This window comes from Hermetia illucens, chromosome 4 (genome assembly GCF_905115235.1).
Source record: "Hermetia illucens chromosome 4, iHerIll2.2.curated.20191125, whole genome shotgun sequence".
Taxonomy (NCBI): Eukaryota; Metazoa; Arthropoda; class Insecta; order Diptera; family Stratiomyidae; genus Hermetia; species Hermetia illucens.
The window spans coordinates 159372399-159389418 of record NC_051852.1 but is presented as its reverse complement, the minus strand read 5'-3'; the positions used below and the strand labels follow the sequence as shown (position 1 = coordinate 159389418).

General features: G+C 44.2%; 1 protein-coding gene across 1 annotated transcript; it reads left to right on the top strand.

Annotated features, from left to right (window-relative positions):
• Positions 1-188: 188 nt before the first annotated feature.
• LOC119654479 (pro-resilin) lies at positions 189-2106 on the top strand. Its single transcript, XM_038059900.1, has 2 exons — positions 189-333; positions 1010-2106. The coding sequence occupies exons 1-2, from the start codon at positions 328-330 to the stop codon at positions 1601-1603; spliced, it is 600 nt and encodes a 199-aa protein (XP_037915828.1). The 5' UTR covers positions 189-327; the 3' UTR covers positions 1604-2106.
• Positions 2107-17020: the final 14914 nt, after the last annotated feature.

Below are 17020 nucleotides of genomic sequence, written 5' to 3'. Positions count from 1 at the left end.
TGCTGCTGGTATTATTGAATGTTAGGTACCATCTCTATGCAGCATCTGTTACTTGCTTCTGTTGCGCTATTGTTGGGGATGGTATTGATGCTGATGATGATGATGATGATGATGACGACTAAAGATTAGATTAGGTTTGAAATTTTATACCATGGATTTTTGCAATGCACCAAATTTTCTGCGTTCAACCGCTGAAAGATATATAAACTAACGAATGAATGTGGATCAGCATCAAACAGTCGCTAACCATCTTCCAAGGAAGAGCAATTTCAATTTAGTTTTTGCAAATATCCCGTGTGATAACAAGTTTTAAATAAATCTGTTATAATGAAGGTAGAATATTATTTAAAATTAATTTTAAATTATATAAAAATGTGAAATAGGATATTCAGAAAAATCTCCAGGATGCAATTATATGTGCATAAAAACGGATAAGTGTGTGAAAGTGTATAATTGGGACTAAATCACTGTAAAATACAGAAAAGTGACTCTGAATTTGTTTGGTGTTACGACACTTTTAACGAATTTTATTAACTTTCGAAAAAAAGGAATAATTACTTTTGTGTTATCACAAATTGTAAAATTAGTGCCTATTCAATCATGAAGGGAGGATATTGTGCAGAACTCCTAACTCCTCCATTACCAGGATTTGAAAACATTTACATAGCCGGGCATTGGATTCGTAGTAATTTTCACCTTTGGAAACTGCAATACAATTGACAACTCATGAGTTTTTCAACTCATATTCCGAGTTTTTATTAGGACATCAAGACTTGAATTTTTAAATTCCAAAAAGGACTAATTATTTCGTATTGAAAAAAAATTTACACTTTGCACACTTTCTGTTTGTCTCACTGGAATATTATACTGAATTTCGTATTGAAATTTGGATATCATACTAATGTGGAACCTCCGCTTTAGTTCGCTGATCACCATCGGCAATAACTTGTTAAAGAATCCTTCGAAAAATTGCGCGCTGTGTTCACTGTCTTTCATTTTATCTTTATAGGCCTTCGTAGCAACATCTCTATTCGCCTTGGTTGCGCTAGTAAGCTGTGAGCCACCAGCACCACAAAATCAATACCTACCACCCAACCAATCACCCTCCAACAATTACCTTCCACCCACTGGCCAACATGGATCAGGTGGTTTCGGTGGTTTTGGAGGACAAGGACACCAACAAGCTCCATCATCAGCCTACGGTGCTCCAGGAGTGACATCTGCCATCTTCACCAGTCCACAAACTTCATATGGAGCTCCTTCCCAACATGGACACGCTGGCGGTGGTGATGCTGGATACTCATACGGTGGTGGACACCAGGAAGAAAACTACGGACCAGCCAAATATGAATTCCAATACGACGTTCAAGACTACCACACTGGTCAAGATTTCGGACACATGGAATCACGTGATGGTGACAAAACCGTTGGACGCTACTACGTTCTCCTTCCTGATGGTCGCAAACAAATTGTTCAATACGAAGCTGATGAACATGGTTATCGCCCAGTTGTCTCCTATGAAGATACCGGTGCTGGTCAATCTGGTTTCGGTGGTGGTTACGACAGCAACGCTCAACAACAAGGAAAATTCAATGGTTATTAACTTTAGTAAAATAATTTAAGATATTTTATTTTAGTTAATATCTATATAGGATTTAGAGAGAAGGAATAACATCAGCTTTATAACAGATGCATGTAACATATCACACGTGGTAGATTAATGTTATTGCTACAACCTTTTCTCCGACGCTTCATTCTCGTTTACTTCTTAAACACAACTATTTATAAGAGCGCTCACAAATTTATCTGTATCTTTTTTTTTCAAAATTCTATACTGAGTACCTACTCCTGCAAACAGATTTGTTAATGCAACTGGAGATGTTCTGGACACTTAAAATCATAGAGTAAGGCAATGTCAGTTAATGACAAACAAATATCAGGGATCTGAAATCCATCGATTTGCCTTATGTGTTCTGTCACATGTAGAAACTAACTAATGAAAATGGCCATACTTTCAAGTACTCTGTTTTAAAAACGTATTTTAAGTCTTTTTGTATTATAATTTAATGAAGCATTTTGTAATAAAACAAAGACATTGAAAAAGTACTAAAGTTGTTTTAATATTCACTATTTTAGCTCGGCAATAAGAGAGGGTCCTTCAAAATGCTTTACAGATTCACAAATTATAAAGATTTATCTGAAAGCAACAGCCTGCATCTTTCCAAATATTCCCTAAAAAAATGACTTTTCTCAAATTATATTTTGGCAGAGAAAAAGTTTTTTACTCAACTATAAATTGAGGCGAAAATAAAAAAATTCAAAATTATCTTATTTCTCTCATCAAAATGAATAGATAAAAGATCGATTTAATACACTTTTTAAATATTTCCGGTCACCTATTATAAGTCCATCCTCGTGCGATTTGTGTTCCTTCGTTTCTCTTCTTTAATATCTTAATTTCATTTATTCTAACAAAACTTTTATTTGAAAAAAAAATCCGATAAAATTCAGATGATAAAATCTTCACACCCGCCAATTTGATAAAATTTCTAGTCATCCAACACTTACACTTCCGAGTCTCAACCAGAAAAAAAACTTTCAATAATTTACCAACAATCATATCTCAGCGAAAATCTAGCAATATCTAACTCCAGCATCTTTTATCAAACGAAAGATTGCCTTCCATTAGTGGCATTACCGTGATGAAATTTATGATATATTTCATTTTCCTGAAGATACATTTAATTTTGGTTAGTTTTTTGCAAAATAGTGAAAGTCAATCGAATGATTAAACTTATTTTTGAAGTCATCTATTTCATGATTTTTTTTTCATCTCTCTAATATCTTAGATATTAGAGTTGTATCTTTCATCAAGCATTTTATCTTGAATGGCCTTTAAGATGAAGATGTACCTTTACTTGAATGGTTTTGTCTTCATTAAATATTGATGCAACCAATTGTTTCAACTGTTTCAATTATAAAGTTTTTAGGTTGTGCAACAACTTAATTTTCAAGATGTACAACAAGTCATATCGTTAGTGGTTTCAAGGTTAGAAACTATTAGTTAATTGATCAATCATCGATTAATCGATTAAAGCTGAGTTCATGCCTGATATAAGTGTTGCAGGGGTTAAAAATTGAAACGAATGCATTATGAAGATTCCTAATTGTAGTGATAATTTGTTTTCATTGATGCATTCCACAAAGAAATCCGATTATAGTATACCAAAAAATGGTGTAGGTAGGAGATATTTTTTCTTTGTGCGTACACGGAGGTGGAAAATCTTAGAATGACACGTCCGCCGCCCGAACGGCGGAACTACAGCAGGCGCGTATGGGATTCACACCCACTAAAAACCACCCCCGGTCTCTCCAGCCCCAGCCCCGCGGGACCACCATTAATGTATTACTTCGCGGGGTAGGTTTGCCCTTAGGCACTTATCCTTCTCCTATTTGCAGCTTTCCTCCTTCTTTGTTCCTTCAGCAACTCCTCCTGCATTTGGATGATTGCGGAGCCAACCGCAAGCCACTTCTCCTCGGACTCAAGCATCTCTGTAACCAAGCTCTCCGGGGTCCCGCTCCTGCCCAGCACCTGGTTTAAGCTCCTTCTCTTCATCGCAAATCGTGGGCAGTGAAACATCACATGCTCTGGATCCTCCGGTATGCCATCGCATCTGGGACAGTTCGGAGAATCATCCAACCCAAAGCGGTGCAGATACTGCCTGTAGCAACCACCGTGTCCCGTGAGGAACTGGGTAATGTGGTAGCTGGTCTCACTTGCTTCCGTCTCTGAGAGTTTGCAAGTGCCTCTGCCGACACAGGGGACGAGTAGAGCAGGATGGAGCGCACCACTCCGGCTAGCACCAACCTCCGGCAATGTTTCGGTCCACCAATACTTGGCAACATTTTTGCACGTGCCGTGGTGGCACTGGCTGCCCTTTGGCATGCATACTCTAGGTGTTCCCTAAAACTCAATTTGGTGTCAATTATTACCTCCAGGTATTTAATAGCCAGCTTTTAGACGACCGTATGTCCACCGACCTCCACTTTCACAGTGTTATTTTTTCTGCGGTTCGTTATTAAGACCGCTTCCGTTTTCGCGTCCGCCAAGGTCAGCCCGGCCTTTTCTAGTCATGACTCTACCGCTCTCACTGTTTCCGTTGCGTAAACCTCCACATCTTCTGGGTGTTTTGCTGCAACAACCACAGCTAGGTCATCAGCAAAGCCGACAATCGTAGTCCCCTCTGGGACGGGAAAAGCAAGCACCCCATTATACATGATATTCCACAACAGGGGACCAAGTACCGATCCCTGTGGTACCCCGGCTGTGACAATGTACTCTTTGGGCCCTCATCGGTCCCGTACCAGAGAGTCCTCTCTGAGAGGTAGTTTTCCACCAAATTTGCTAAGCATCCGGGGACACCTATGTCAGCCAACGCCCCTTTAATTCTATTCCAGTTGGTCGAGTTGAATGCGTTTTTGGCATCCAACGCCACCACGGCATAGAAGTCGCCAGAAATCAGTGCACCTTTTGCCAGGTTTACCACCATGCCAATTGCGTCCACAGTAGAGTGGGCGCATCAGAAACCAAACTGGCATTCCGGCAAACCATTACTGGCTTCGACGATGGGCAGGAGTCTGTTGTAGATGACTCTCTCCATCATCTTCCCCATTGTATCCAACAGGCAGATAGGATGATACGACGCTGAGTTTCCTGGTGGCTTGCCAGGCTTCGGAAGTAACACCAACTTTTGCTGTTTCCACTGGGCAGGGAATATTCCTTCTTTTAGGCACGCCTCGAAGGTGTTGGCGAAAAGGTCGGGCCTAGTCTTCACTACCAGTATCAAAGCTCGGTTGGGGATGCCATCCAAGCCTGGGGCCTTGTTGTCACCGAACCTAGCACATATTTCCCGCAGCTCCTCCACAATTACAGGCGGTATTATGATGTCATTTAGCTGGACAAAAATTTGCCTTCCCCTATTTTCGTGGTGAAGGAACAGACAGGTCACCTGGGGTGATTTCCGCAGCCTTTTCATCACCACTCTATAAGCCTCGCCCCAAGGGTTTATGTCGGCATGGTCGCAGAGCTGTTTGAAGCAGTTCTTTTTGCTAATCCGAATGGCTTCCTTTAGGCGGCCACGCAATTGCTTGTGTGCCTCCTCTCGACCATCGCCACCGGGTTTTCCCCTGAGCCTCTGGCAAAGCCTCCTTGCCCGAAAACATGCGGCTCCCAAACTTGCGATTTCGTTGTTCCACCAGTAGTTGGGTTGCCTACTGGGGAGCAATCGCCTTCTGGGCATAGTAGCATCGCATGCTTCCGTCACCCATCGAGTGATCTGGGTGGCTTTCTCTCCAGCCGTACCAGTCAGGGATATGTCGGATTTGAGCACCGCGGAAAACGTGTCCCCCTCGAAAGCTTTCACTGTCCAGCCAAGCATACCATCCGGCATTCTGCGAAAACTCTTTTTCGAGCTTGATCCACCCTTGATCTCTATGCAGATTGCCTGGTGGTCGTTGTGAGTATCGTCCTCACTGACATGCCAAGCGATTCTACTGGCTAAAGTGGCACTCACGTATGTCAGGTCCACTATAGACCCCAGGCCCCTTCCCCGGAAAGTGTACGAAGACCCAACATTCGCCAGTACCACGTCCAGCTCCGCGAATGCTTTGAGGAGAACACGTCCCCTGACATTAGTTACCCGGCTGCCCCATTCAAGAGCCCACGCATTGAAATCGTCTCCTATTATGATCAGCCAACGTCCTCTTGCATCCAAAACAAGAGCAGCAAGCATCCGCTCATACTCGACGAGTGTAGCGCTGGGTGGAGCATAGCAGCTGTAGATGTGGATGCACTTCTCCTTCGCTCTGATGAAGCCCTCCTCCGGGTGCTCCATTATTTCCTGGAAGGCTTGTTCTCCACAAGTCCACAGCGCTGCTTGGCTCGTTTGGTCTTTGACCCAAACGCTACCACCACGGTTTCGGTATGGTTCACTTAGTATGGCCACATCGATGTTTTTCTCGCGAATGGTTTGCGCGAGTAGATCCTGCGCCGCCTAGCAGTGGTTGAGGTTGATTTGTATCAACCTCATCTGCGATTTGTGCTAAGGGCTCTCTTGTATTCCGGGCACCTGCTGCTGCCCGCAATGTGCCGATGGTCCACACCCTCCTTTCCTTTGCACAGTAGACAATTTGGGTCAGCTCCGCAGTCCTTGCTGATGTGGCCTTCCACTCCGCATCTCCTGCATTGCTTTGACCTGTCATTTGGGTTAGTGCATGACTTCGCAATGTGACCAAAGCCAAGGCATCTAAAGCACCGTTTTAACGCCACCTGTTCCCTAAGGCGACACATATCCCAGCCTATTCTCACTCTCCCTGCTGCTAACAGTTTGAGTGCTTTCTCCACTGGTAGGCTGATGATGGCGGTTTGTGTTCCCCCATAGGCTTTCCTTAGCGTTTTCACCGCTGACTCTTGTAGTCCGGCAAGATCGAACTGTTTCTCCAACGCTTCGCAAACCTCCTCCTTCGTCGTGATTTTATCTATATCTTTGCAGATTATAGTGATCTCCGGCCTGCTAGCTCTTATGTCGGCTTCCTGTCCTAAAGTCTTCCCGATTTGGCTCAAGAATTTGTCCGCGGTTACATCCTTGGATTTCTTAAGCTCCAACATAAGATCTCCCTTCTGGGACCGTCAAATGCGGCTGACGTTGTCTCACAAATTGGTGAGTTCGGGGTCTGTCTTCACTTTCCTGAGAATGTCGGCGTATGACTCTTCGCCTCGTTTGGAAATGAAAATCACCTCCGGTCTTATCTTCCTCCGATCATTTCTTTTCCACGGTTCTACCTTTCTCCAAGCTTTCGCATCCGCCTTTGAAGGTTCGATTCCTTTTCTCAACGTAGCCACTGCAATATTTTCACTGGCAGCTCAGGACGTACTTTTCATGAACTCCGCCTTTTTGGGAGTTGAGTCCTTTTTTCTTTTCGGGGTTTTGAACCGGCGTTACTTGAGTTGCCTGGTTCACTTTTCCAATCGGCGACTTCCCTACTCGTTCATCCTGGGCCTTACCGTACGTCAAACGGATGCCTCTTATCATGACCCTTATATTTTGGCGAATGTTCCTGCGCTCCTTTATAAACTCACACAGCTCCATGATCTTTTTACCGAGGGCAGTAAAGGCAGCTCCAGACTGATCATTGCCCAAAACATCGCTCGGGTGAATCGGCGTCAGCGATTCTTCCTCATCGAAGACTCCCGCTATACGCTTCCCACTGGGGGTAGCGATCGTGGGGGCTTGTGCCCGTGTGGGAAGGGATCTGCGAAAAATCGAGCTCCTTCTGAACACATCCGTCACTGGAGCCAGTTCTGACCAGCACAATCGAGGTAGTGCTAGGAAAAATTGGCCATTTCTACGAGATACCACGAATTCGAGAGGAGCGTATGTCCATACAGAAGGACCATGAGCAGATCATGGTTTTCAGATCCTTTTATATCATCGGAAAGCAGGCGATAGAGGATGGATACTATTTGGTCCCACGAATAGAGGTCCACATAATTGCAGTAAACTTCAATCAAGAAAATTATTTCGAGCTTGATGCAAAGGAGCTTAATAAGAGAATAATTTCCTCTGTTCACCGAAATATACAAAAGATATGAATCTAATTCCAAACCTATACAGGAATACGTGCTGACAACGGTGTCATTTGGTGAAACACCCGCAACGTTCCTCACGGTTAGAACATTATTACAATTAGAAAAGGATGAGGGACAGAGGTTCTCCATTGCAGCGGAAAGATAGCGAACAGATTTTCACGTGGATAATCTCTTGAGCGGAGCAGAGACAAAAGATGAACCGCGTGATCTAGTGCATGAAATGGTGGAGTTATTAAAAGCTGGCGGTTTTACCTTACGTAAATGGGCGACTAATGATCCCGAGTTATCAAGCGAAGTTCCGACAGAATACATAGACGTTGGACCACGAGATACAGTACGAGACGCACCGATCCACACTCTGGGGCTTCTTTGGAACCCAGTGGCCGACGACTTCCAGTTCAAGACCGTGGCATATGATCCATCCCAAAAATTGACGAAACGGCAACTTCTGTCGAATATTGCAGCCATATACGACCCATTTCAGTGGTTAGCTCCAATGACCATCAGCGCGAAGATCCTAATGCACAAGACATGGGAGTCTGGAATTGGGTCGAATGACACCCCAGCAGAGGAGCTTCTGAACCAATGGAGGCGCTTGGAAGCCGAACTATCGATGTTGGAGTCTATTCGTATTCGATGGGTTCAGTAATCAAAGGACCAACGAAGTGAACTACATGGATACTCTGATGCATCCGAGGCTGCGTATGCTGCGGTCGTCTACCTTAAGACAGTGGACATATGTGGGGGCGTAAATGTTACCCTGTTGTGTGCTAAAACTCGAGTGAATCCACTGAAAGCAAAGATAACTCTGTCACGATTGGAGCTGAACGGAGCTCTTTTGTTAGTCGAATTGATGAAAATGGTATCCACGACAATGTAATTGGAGATATAAAAAGTACAATACTGGTGTGACTCGACGATAGTCTTAGCATGGCTAAAAAAGGATGCAGAAAGCCTGGAAAATTATGTCGGTAATCGGGTAACCAAGATTCGAAAAATTAGCGATAAATCCTGGTCTTGGGGGTATATAAAGTCGAAAGATAACCCCGCAGATTGTGCATCCAGAGGAATAAGCCCCAAGGAGCTCGCAGTGCACCCACTATGGTGGAACAGTCCTCGATGCCTCACAGGCGAAGAGGTGGCTCAAGACGTGATGTGTTTTTCCAGTGTGGTTCAGGAGTGCGATATACTAGAATGCTTTTCGTCATTTTCGAAGCTAGTAAGGGTGACGGCATATGCTCTACGGTTTGTAACGAAAGGAACAGGAACTATTTCTTCAATACAGTATGAAAAAAGTGAACTGCAGGTTCTTTGATTGGTGCAGAAGACTGAATTTGGTAAGGACAACGAAGACGTAGTCAAAAACAATCCGCTACAGAAAAGTCTACAGAAACTATATCCGTTTGTTGTTCATCAGGGTCTCCTGAGGGTTGGAGGGGTTACTTACGAATGCGCTATTGGATCCTCAACGACCTCGAGTTAAACGGGATGAATTACATCGTTGCCTTGCTTGTGTGAGATACGCCAAAGGCCACCGCCAGCAATTAATGGGCTATCTTCCTGCCGTCAGAATCACCCCAAGTCCACCGTTTTGAGATTGTGGGGTGGATTATGCAGGCCCATTCAAAACAAGAATGTCAAAGGGGCGATCAACGACTACATTGAAAGGATACGTTTACGTGTTTGTTTGCATGATGACGAAGGCCGTGTATCTCGAATTGGTCAGTGATTTGTCAACCGAAGCATTTCTGGCAGCATTCAAATTTACGCAGGCAGAGCGAAAGAAGGCACTGACAAGGTTGACGACTGCAAGGCACAGTGCCAATTTGGCGGTATCTACAGTAGGGGAAAAAGGACCGAAGAAGTCACGAATCACGTCATGTACATGGGCACGCGCGGTCCTGAATACAATGATTCTGTTCCTCACGTTTGGAAAGATACTCTCTCATATTATTTCCACCAAAGACTATGAAATTTGGAGGCTGCATGCTGGGTACCACATAGACAAACTAGGTCAGTCCAGAATAGTTCGGGGAAGCTTGAGAGTAGAAGTCGACTTTTCTATCAACGGAACATTAAAGGAGTGACAGGATGTGCTAGGAGTATTGAACCAGACGCATGCAGGAAAATTGGCACCAACGACGCATTGCAATACACTGTTGAGGCACCTCTTATTCAAGTGTAGCGACATTATTCGGAAAATTGACGTAATCCTCGACGTTCCATCAAGGAAGAGAATTAAAAGAGGACTCCTCGAGAAGATGTTAACGGCAGTTTTTGGAGTCAATGATGAGGTCTGCGAGGACATCGACTCCGTAAAACACGACCAAGTTACTACTCTGCAGACAATGACTCAACAAAACGTCCTACTTAATGCTCGGATAGGGGCATACAATTTGGCTGCATCCAACAAATTCGCGGAATTCTACGAAAAACTAGACGATACATAATTTCCTCTGTTCACCGAAGTATACAAAAGATATGAATCTAATTCCAAACATCGTGGAAGGAACTAATAGCGCCGAATAATTGGTTATACGTAAGCAACAAGCCAACTATAATACAACATCGAAAATTTATAACGGACAAAGAGACGAAGCATATTACACACGCGTGATACTTGTCTAATTCATGGAAATGGCATGCTGCTCCCGTCAACTCTGGCTGAAACAAGGAAGGTTACAGGGATTCTAACTAAGGTAATCTTACCTGGAAATTTCACTCAATAGAACCATTCCCGGCCAAATTTTCCAGTAATTGCGAGAATTGATTATCAAGTTTTCAACAAACCTATCGAACTGTCTACAAATACGATTTCCACCGAGCATTACAATGCAGGTCATTTATTAAGTATAAATAACATTTAGTGGACTGTACTAAGCCAGTGTGAATAAATAATTCAGACGAGCATTTTAATTCGTTTTTTTTTTATTTCCATGCTCCCTTACCTAATAATATTACTTCCTACAACCATTGGGAACAATATTATCCTACCCGAAAACTTAACTAACATACCGGAGCGGTATAAAAGAAAAGTTTTCTCAACAACAAGGACGAATCAACAAGTTCCAGGGCTTTCTACAAGTTTATTTTTTATAATTAAAAAATACAGAACTGCATCCCATTTAAAGTACTCCCCTTGGATGGCAATACCTTTTCCCCGCTTCGAAAACAGAAAGAATCTCTGGACGTCTTTTTTTGGAATGCTCTTCAGTTCTCCAGCGACTTTTTTAATGACCTCAACATCGTTAAACAGTGGAGCTCGGACAAATCTCCGCTAAACGACCCCATGCTACAGCGCGGAGTCCCGGAACAAGCGCAATAGTCCAGTGATGGAAAGGACTGACCTGGTTTCGAGCACACGATCACTGGGGGAGTCTCAAGTTCTTCCCGTATACTACCTTGACGGAACTGACGACAAACTCCTCACGATGAACTATACGTAGGGCAAGCGGAACGAAAGGCAGGACTTGCGACCACAAAGAGTCATCGTGTGACATTATAGCCACCTTCAGTGTCTTATGCCAGCATTCCAGCATCCCATTGGATTGCGGGTGGTACGCAGTCATCCGATGGCGTTTAGAGCTTAGGAGTTTGGTCAAATCCGAGAACAGCGTAGACTAGAATTGCATTCCTTTGTCAAGTAATGACTTCGGCCGGAACTCCAAACCGTGGGGTCCATTCCCCCAAATGAACCTACTTCATTGTGTACATGCTTGGTGACTTTACGCTTCTGGCACGAGTTAACATCCTTTTCCATTGAGGACCAGTGAAGCCCATAGTGTTTTACGTAGGCACCTGTCGTGAGACTTAATCCTACGGTCCTCTTAAGACACGGATTGATTTTGTGACCACAATCAGAGCCCCGCTGAGACAAGCAACCAACCAGTCTATACCAAGTGCATGGCTTAGCATTCATACTGGTGGATGCAAGAATTACCTAAATCTCTACCGAACTATGGAGTACGGCACCCGTGTTGCTACGCAACACCACGTCGAGGCCCGAAGGTCTCTTCTCGCTTGAGCATAACCACAGCCACCATGAAACTCCCACTAGGGGGGCCAACCGCAAATAACCGAGCTGTCCTCACATACAACAGGAGTTCACCCGAAGTATGTGAGTCCAGGGGCTTTCCCGGTTCCCATGGTACCAGTATACCCCTGGTAAGGTTTCGTGACCAATTCGCCACTTCAGATGAGTCCCCTTGCAGACTCGGGTCTGATCGCCCTGATTAGGTCTTTGGAGCATTCGCCTACTGAATCACGGCCGGCAAACCAAAGAGATTACAGCGTCTCCCGGTGCCACCACTATGGAGGTTCTCCTCGACCACTTGGTTTTGGTTTGGCCGATAGGGTTGCCGCCCCATCTTCCTCGCCGCCACCTCTGAGCACCTCATTGAGGGCCAGAAATATTTACTACTGAGCAGCCGATTCGTTGTTCAAATACCTGGGTGCACATGTAGTGCATGGAATACTTCCTTGCGAAAAGTGGTCGGAATATATAACCTATGCTAGGCCGAAACGGAAAATAGGAACTGATATCTGCACTCTGCACCCCCAAGAAACCAGAAGGTCTGGTGCCAACAGCTGCGAAATAGAAAGCGAACGCAATAAAAATTGTTATAAACTTCTCTATTTTGATAGCCTATACACTTGGCATTGCCATCTCAGAGGGTTTCCGTGATGCTATTAAAGAAGTTGAACGATTTCATGACCGGCTGATAAAGCTCACCATTACATCAACTGGTCACACTATTCACTTCTACACCATGGATAGATTGACCTGATGCCGAGAACGATGCCTTCTGGCAGTTTCTCGATGCAAAAATCCGTAAGGTACAAGCCTGTAATGGGTTTACGCAAGTATATTACCAAGAAGACCTTGCCTTCTACCTCGGCAGCACATCCTCGATGAAGGCGGAAGAATAATGATCCGGGGTGGTGCAGGCGTTCAGATGCCTGTAGTCGCCATGTCCCACCTGGTTTGGCGACTAGATGGAGCAGGCTGGCGCCGATGATCGCTGATTGTACGTCTGTGACGATAGACTACCAGGAGTTTGGACGTCGCAGGCCTAAATTCTGTGTCATCGCGCGGATGCCGAATGTGACGATCGGTGAGGCGTTGGCTGTGTGGAGAATAAAAGACTGACGCTGAAGAAGCTTCTTCCCAACAACTGAGTAGCGAAATAGCACAGAGTCTATTATGAACTTGATTTGGGTGTACCGGTCGAAAACGTGCAGATGGTTTTCTGCAAGGACTGTGGTACCGACCACTGCGAATGGGTCGAGGGTGGCTTCCTTAATTTACCTGGTTGCTGAAAGAGCATGCAGCCTGACAATGGCGTGCCTCAAAATCATTTACTTGATGATACCTGTATCAACTTCAATTAGTAGATTTTGTCCTATGATCTTGAGCGACTTCTTTGCTGATAGACGAAAACGGCGGTTTGGTTTTGGATCAACTACATAGTCAGCCAGATGAGCTGAGTTAAGTCGAGACGGAGCGTTACTAACTCCTTGACTATCGGGTCTTCATTTATTTAGGCAAAGCATAAAGTTCGAGGCTGGCCCGCACCGATGGCGTAGACGAAAGGGTCTGTAGAAATAAACTCATCTCCGAGGGTTGCCCTTTCGTCGAGGTTGGAAGCTTTGACGACCTCCAGCAGCCTGCCTTTGCTTGGGGGCAGAAGGTCCAGTCATTTTACACGTAATGCGTCATCCGCTGCTGCCAACGCACGCATTTTTCTGAAAAGTTTCGAGAGCTTCTTGTCAGTGAACTCCAGCTCATATGAAGCGTGTGAAGCTGTCAGTCGAATGAATCCGCGAGTCTGTTGAGGACCGCAGCCTGAAGGTGTGCATATCTATGGATTTCTCGAGGCGTCAGGAGCACGTCGGCTATTTCCTGGATGAAGTGGAGGTCGAAGAAAGAAACGGCCAAGTCGTGTTTACTCTTGTCCGAGCGAATACGGTGCATATTGAACGCCGCCTCTACCTTCAAAAACCACAGTCTGGGGTTTACTTTCCAGAAGGATAGGGGCTGGCAGCCTGACATGGCCTCAACGTTGATCGATGATCGATTCACCGAGTATTCGCTGTCATACGTACCACGTGATGCGTTGATGGAAGCGACGCTGTATATGGTATTCGATACTGAATTGTCAAGACGCAGATTGCGTCGCTGGTAGGCTGCGTTCTCCTTCATTTCTCGGGGTCGCCGGCTTGAGGTGACGCGCTCGTTTTTCCAGTACGATCGTTCAGTTTTTATCGGGGTGACCAATAGGTAGGTAACACGTTGCTTTTGCCCTGAATGTGATTGCAAACCTGAAGACTCACAGTATGTTGTATTGACCTTGATCAAAGACGAAGTAGTATAATACCGAAGAAAACTACTGATTGTACATGTCTTTGATTTTACGTTCTTGTACCTGTAGACATCCAGAATTTTATCTTTATACCGATCTTTAATTATATCTTGATGGTAGTTTCATGTGAGGAAACTTGTGACCATATGATTCCTAGTACTCAAACTGGACCAAATTCAAAACGATAGGAAGTTGATAAAGTTCCTCATCCTTAATTTAGTACTACTTTGCTTTTCGCGACCTGAAGTTATTCCGCCACTTTTCCAATTAGTGACCTATTCCGCCATTCATCTATTCCAACAAATTTAACCACGCATCCCAATCACACATGACACTCACCACATAAAGTTTTCAATCTCATTTCTATTGCACTGAATTTTTCATACATTTTTCACTAAATTGTATATAAATATCATCATCAACGGCGTAACAATCGGTATCCGGTCTAGGCCTGCCTTAGCAAGGAACTCCAGGCAGCCCAGTTTGCATCGAGGTCCACCAATTCGATATCCTTAAAACCTGCCTGGCATCCTGACCTACACCATCCCTCCAACTCAGGCAGGGTCTGCCACGTCTTCTTTTTCTATCATAGATATTGCCCTTATAGATTTTCCGGGTTGGATCATCCTCATCCATACGGATTAAGTGACCCGCCCACCGTAACCTATTGAGCCGGATTTTATCCACAACTTGACGGTCATGGTATGGCTCATAGACTTCGTCGTGATCTAGACTACAGAATCGTGCATATTCATGTAGGGGACCAAAAATTCTCCGGAAGATTCTTCTCTTAAACGTGGCCAGGGGTTCGCAATTTTTCTTGATAAGAACCCAAGTCTCCGAAGAATACATAAGGACTGTTCGCCCGCCGAAATCCGAAGATTTTGGATTTTTGGCCATTTTTCCTACCCGGGGGTCGTGGAAATTTTCAATTTTCCTCGAGTTTCGGGGGGGCCTCCCTCTCGGTCACCTTTGCATGATATCTGGCCTCACCGACATCGTAGCGTTAAAATTTTTGCATTTCCTGAATCTGGGCCGCCTCCCCTTTCACATGAGGCATCGCCCGCCCAAATCCGAAAATTTTGCATTTTTGGCCATTTTTCCTACCCTGGCATCGTGGAAATTTTCAATTTTCCTCGAGTTTCTCAGGGCCTCCCTCTCGGTGAACTTTGCATGATATCTGGCCTCCCCGACATCGTAGCGTTGACGTTTTTGGATTTCCTGAATCTGGCCTGCCTCCCCTTTCAAACAAGGTTACGCCCCGTGTTCATATATTCCCAATTTCAGTACTTACATCCGCAATCCGATTTTTTGACCATGCCATAAACATTTGGATTTCGTCAAAACGCATTGAATATTGCATGACTGCGTGCAATCCATCGATTTGAGCGCCTTCAACCTGATGTATAATGACATTCCGTATTTAAATGATAAATTGTGATTATAAAGCAAACGAGCCTGATTTTGCAAGGTTTCGCGTGGCACTTGGTAATAAGGTCAAATGATAAAATAAGGCTCTAAAATCAAAATAAATAAAATTTGATTATGGGCAATTAAAGTATATATAATTTTAAACGTAAAACGCGAAAAAAGCATTAATGAATCGATAATTATGTTGAGGTCGATTTTCGTTTCTCCTTTTGCTTTTATGCATGATAACGAAATTTTCATCTTTGTGCAAATTGTTTGTTTATTATTAAATTAATTGAAAGGTACATACCATAACAGACATGAAATCTATAAGCTTAACACACGAATTCATTGAAGACACAAATGGATGTACAATTTTGTGAAACTACTATAATTATTATGCTATTATGATTACCTAAACAAACCAGAATAGTTATTTAATATTCAAAATTGCTAAGCTGGATAACGTAAACGTTCCTGCCATAATCAAAAGAAGTAGTTACCCCAAATAAAATATTATATTGCTATAAAAGGGAACACTTGTCAAACAACAGAAACCTTCAGGTGCGAACTGTGGGAAATTACCTTCAAAGTTGCTCCCAGAGCAAAGATGAGATCGCGGCTGAAAAGTTGCCTCTACTTGGACTAGACTGCCATCGTCCGTTAAGGTTTTGGGTAACACTATCACACCCGATTTACTCGGAAATGGCTAAATTTAAGGGGGCTTAAAATGTGGTCATACAATGAAAGGACTGAATTAGTACCCCTTAAAGCTGGCGTAGCTTTCCATTTTATCATCATCATCAACGGCGCAACAACCGGTATGGGGTCTAGGACTGCCTGAATAAGGAACTCCAGACATCCCGGTTTGCGCCGAGGTCCACCAATTCGATATCCCTAAAAGCTGTCTGGCGTCCTGACCTACGCCATCAGGTCTGCCTCGTCTTCTTTTTCTACCATAGATATTGCCCTTATAGACTTCCCGGGCTGGATCATCCTCATCAATACGGATTAAGTGACCCGCCCGCCGTAACCTATTGAGCCGGATTTTATCCACAACCAGACGGTCGTGGTAGCGTTCATAGATTTTGTTATGTATCGTCCATCCTTATATAGGGGGACAAAAATTGTTCGGAGGATTCTTCTCTCGAACGCGGCCAAGAGTTCGCATTTTTTTTTTGCAAAGAACCCAGATCTCCGAGGAATACATAAGGACTGGCAAGATCATTGTCTTGTACAGTAAGAGTTTTGACCCTATGGTGAGCATAGGCCAGTAGTTGAGTGGACTTAAAGAGGATCATACCCTTTGAATTTACCTCAGCATCAGGGATCACTTTCTCCAGGGCCAAATTAAAGAGGACGCATGATAGGGCATCCCCTTGTCGTAGACCGTTGTTGATGTCGAATGGTTTCGGGAGTGATCCTGCTGTTTTTATCTGGCCTCGCACATTGGTCAGGGTCAGCCTAGTCAGTCTTATCAATTTTGTTGGGATACCAAATTCAATTCTATCATAGGCGGCTTTAAAGTCGACGAAAAGATGGTGCAACTGGTGTCCATATTCCTACAGCTTTTCCGCATGTCATAGAGAGAAAATCTGAT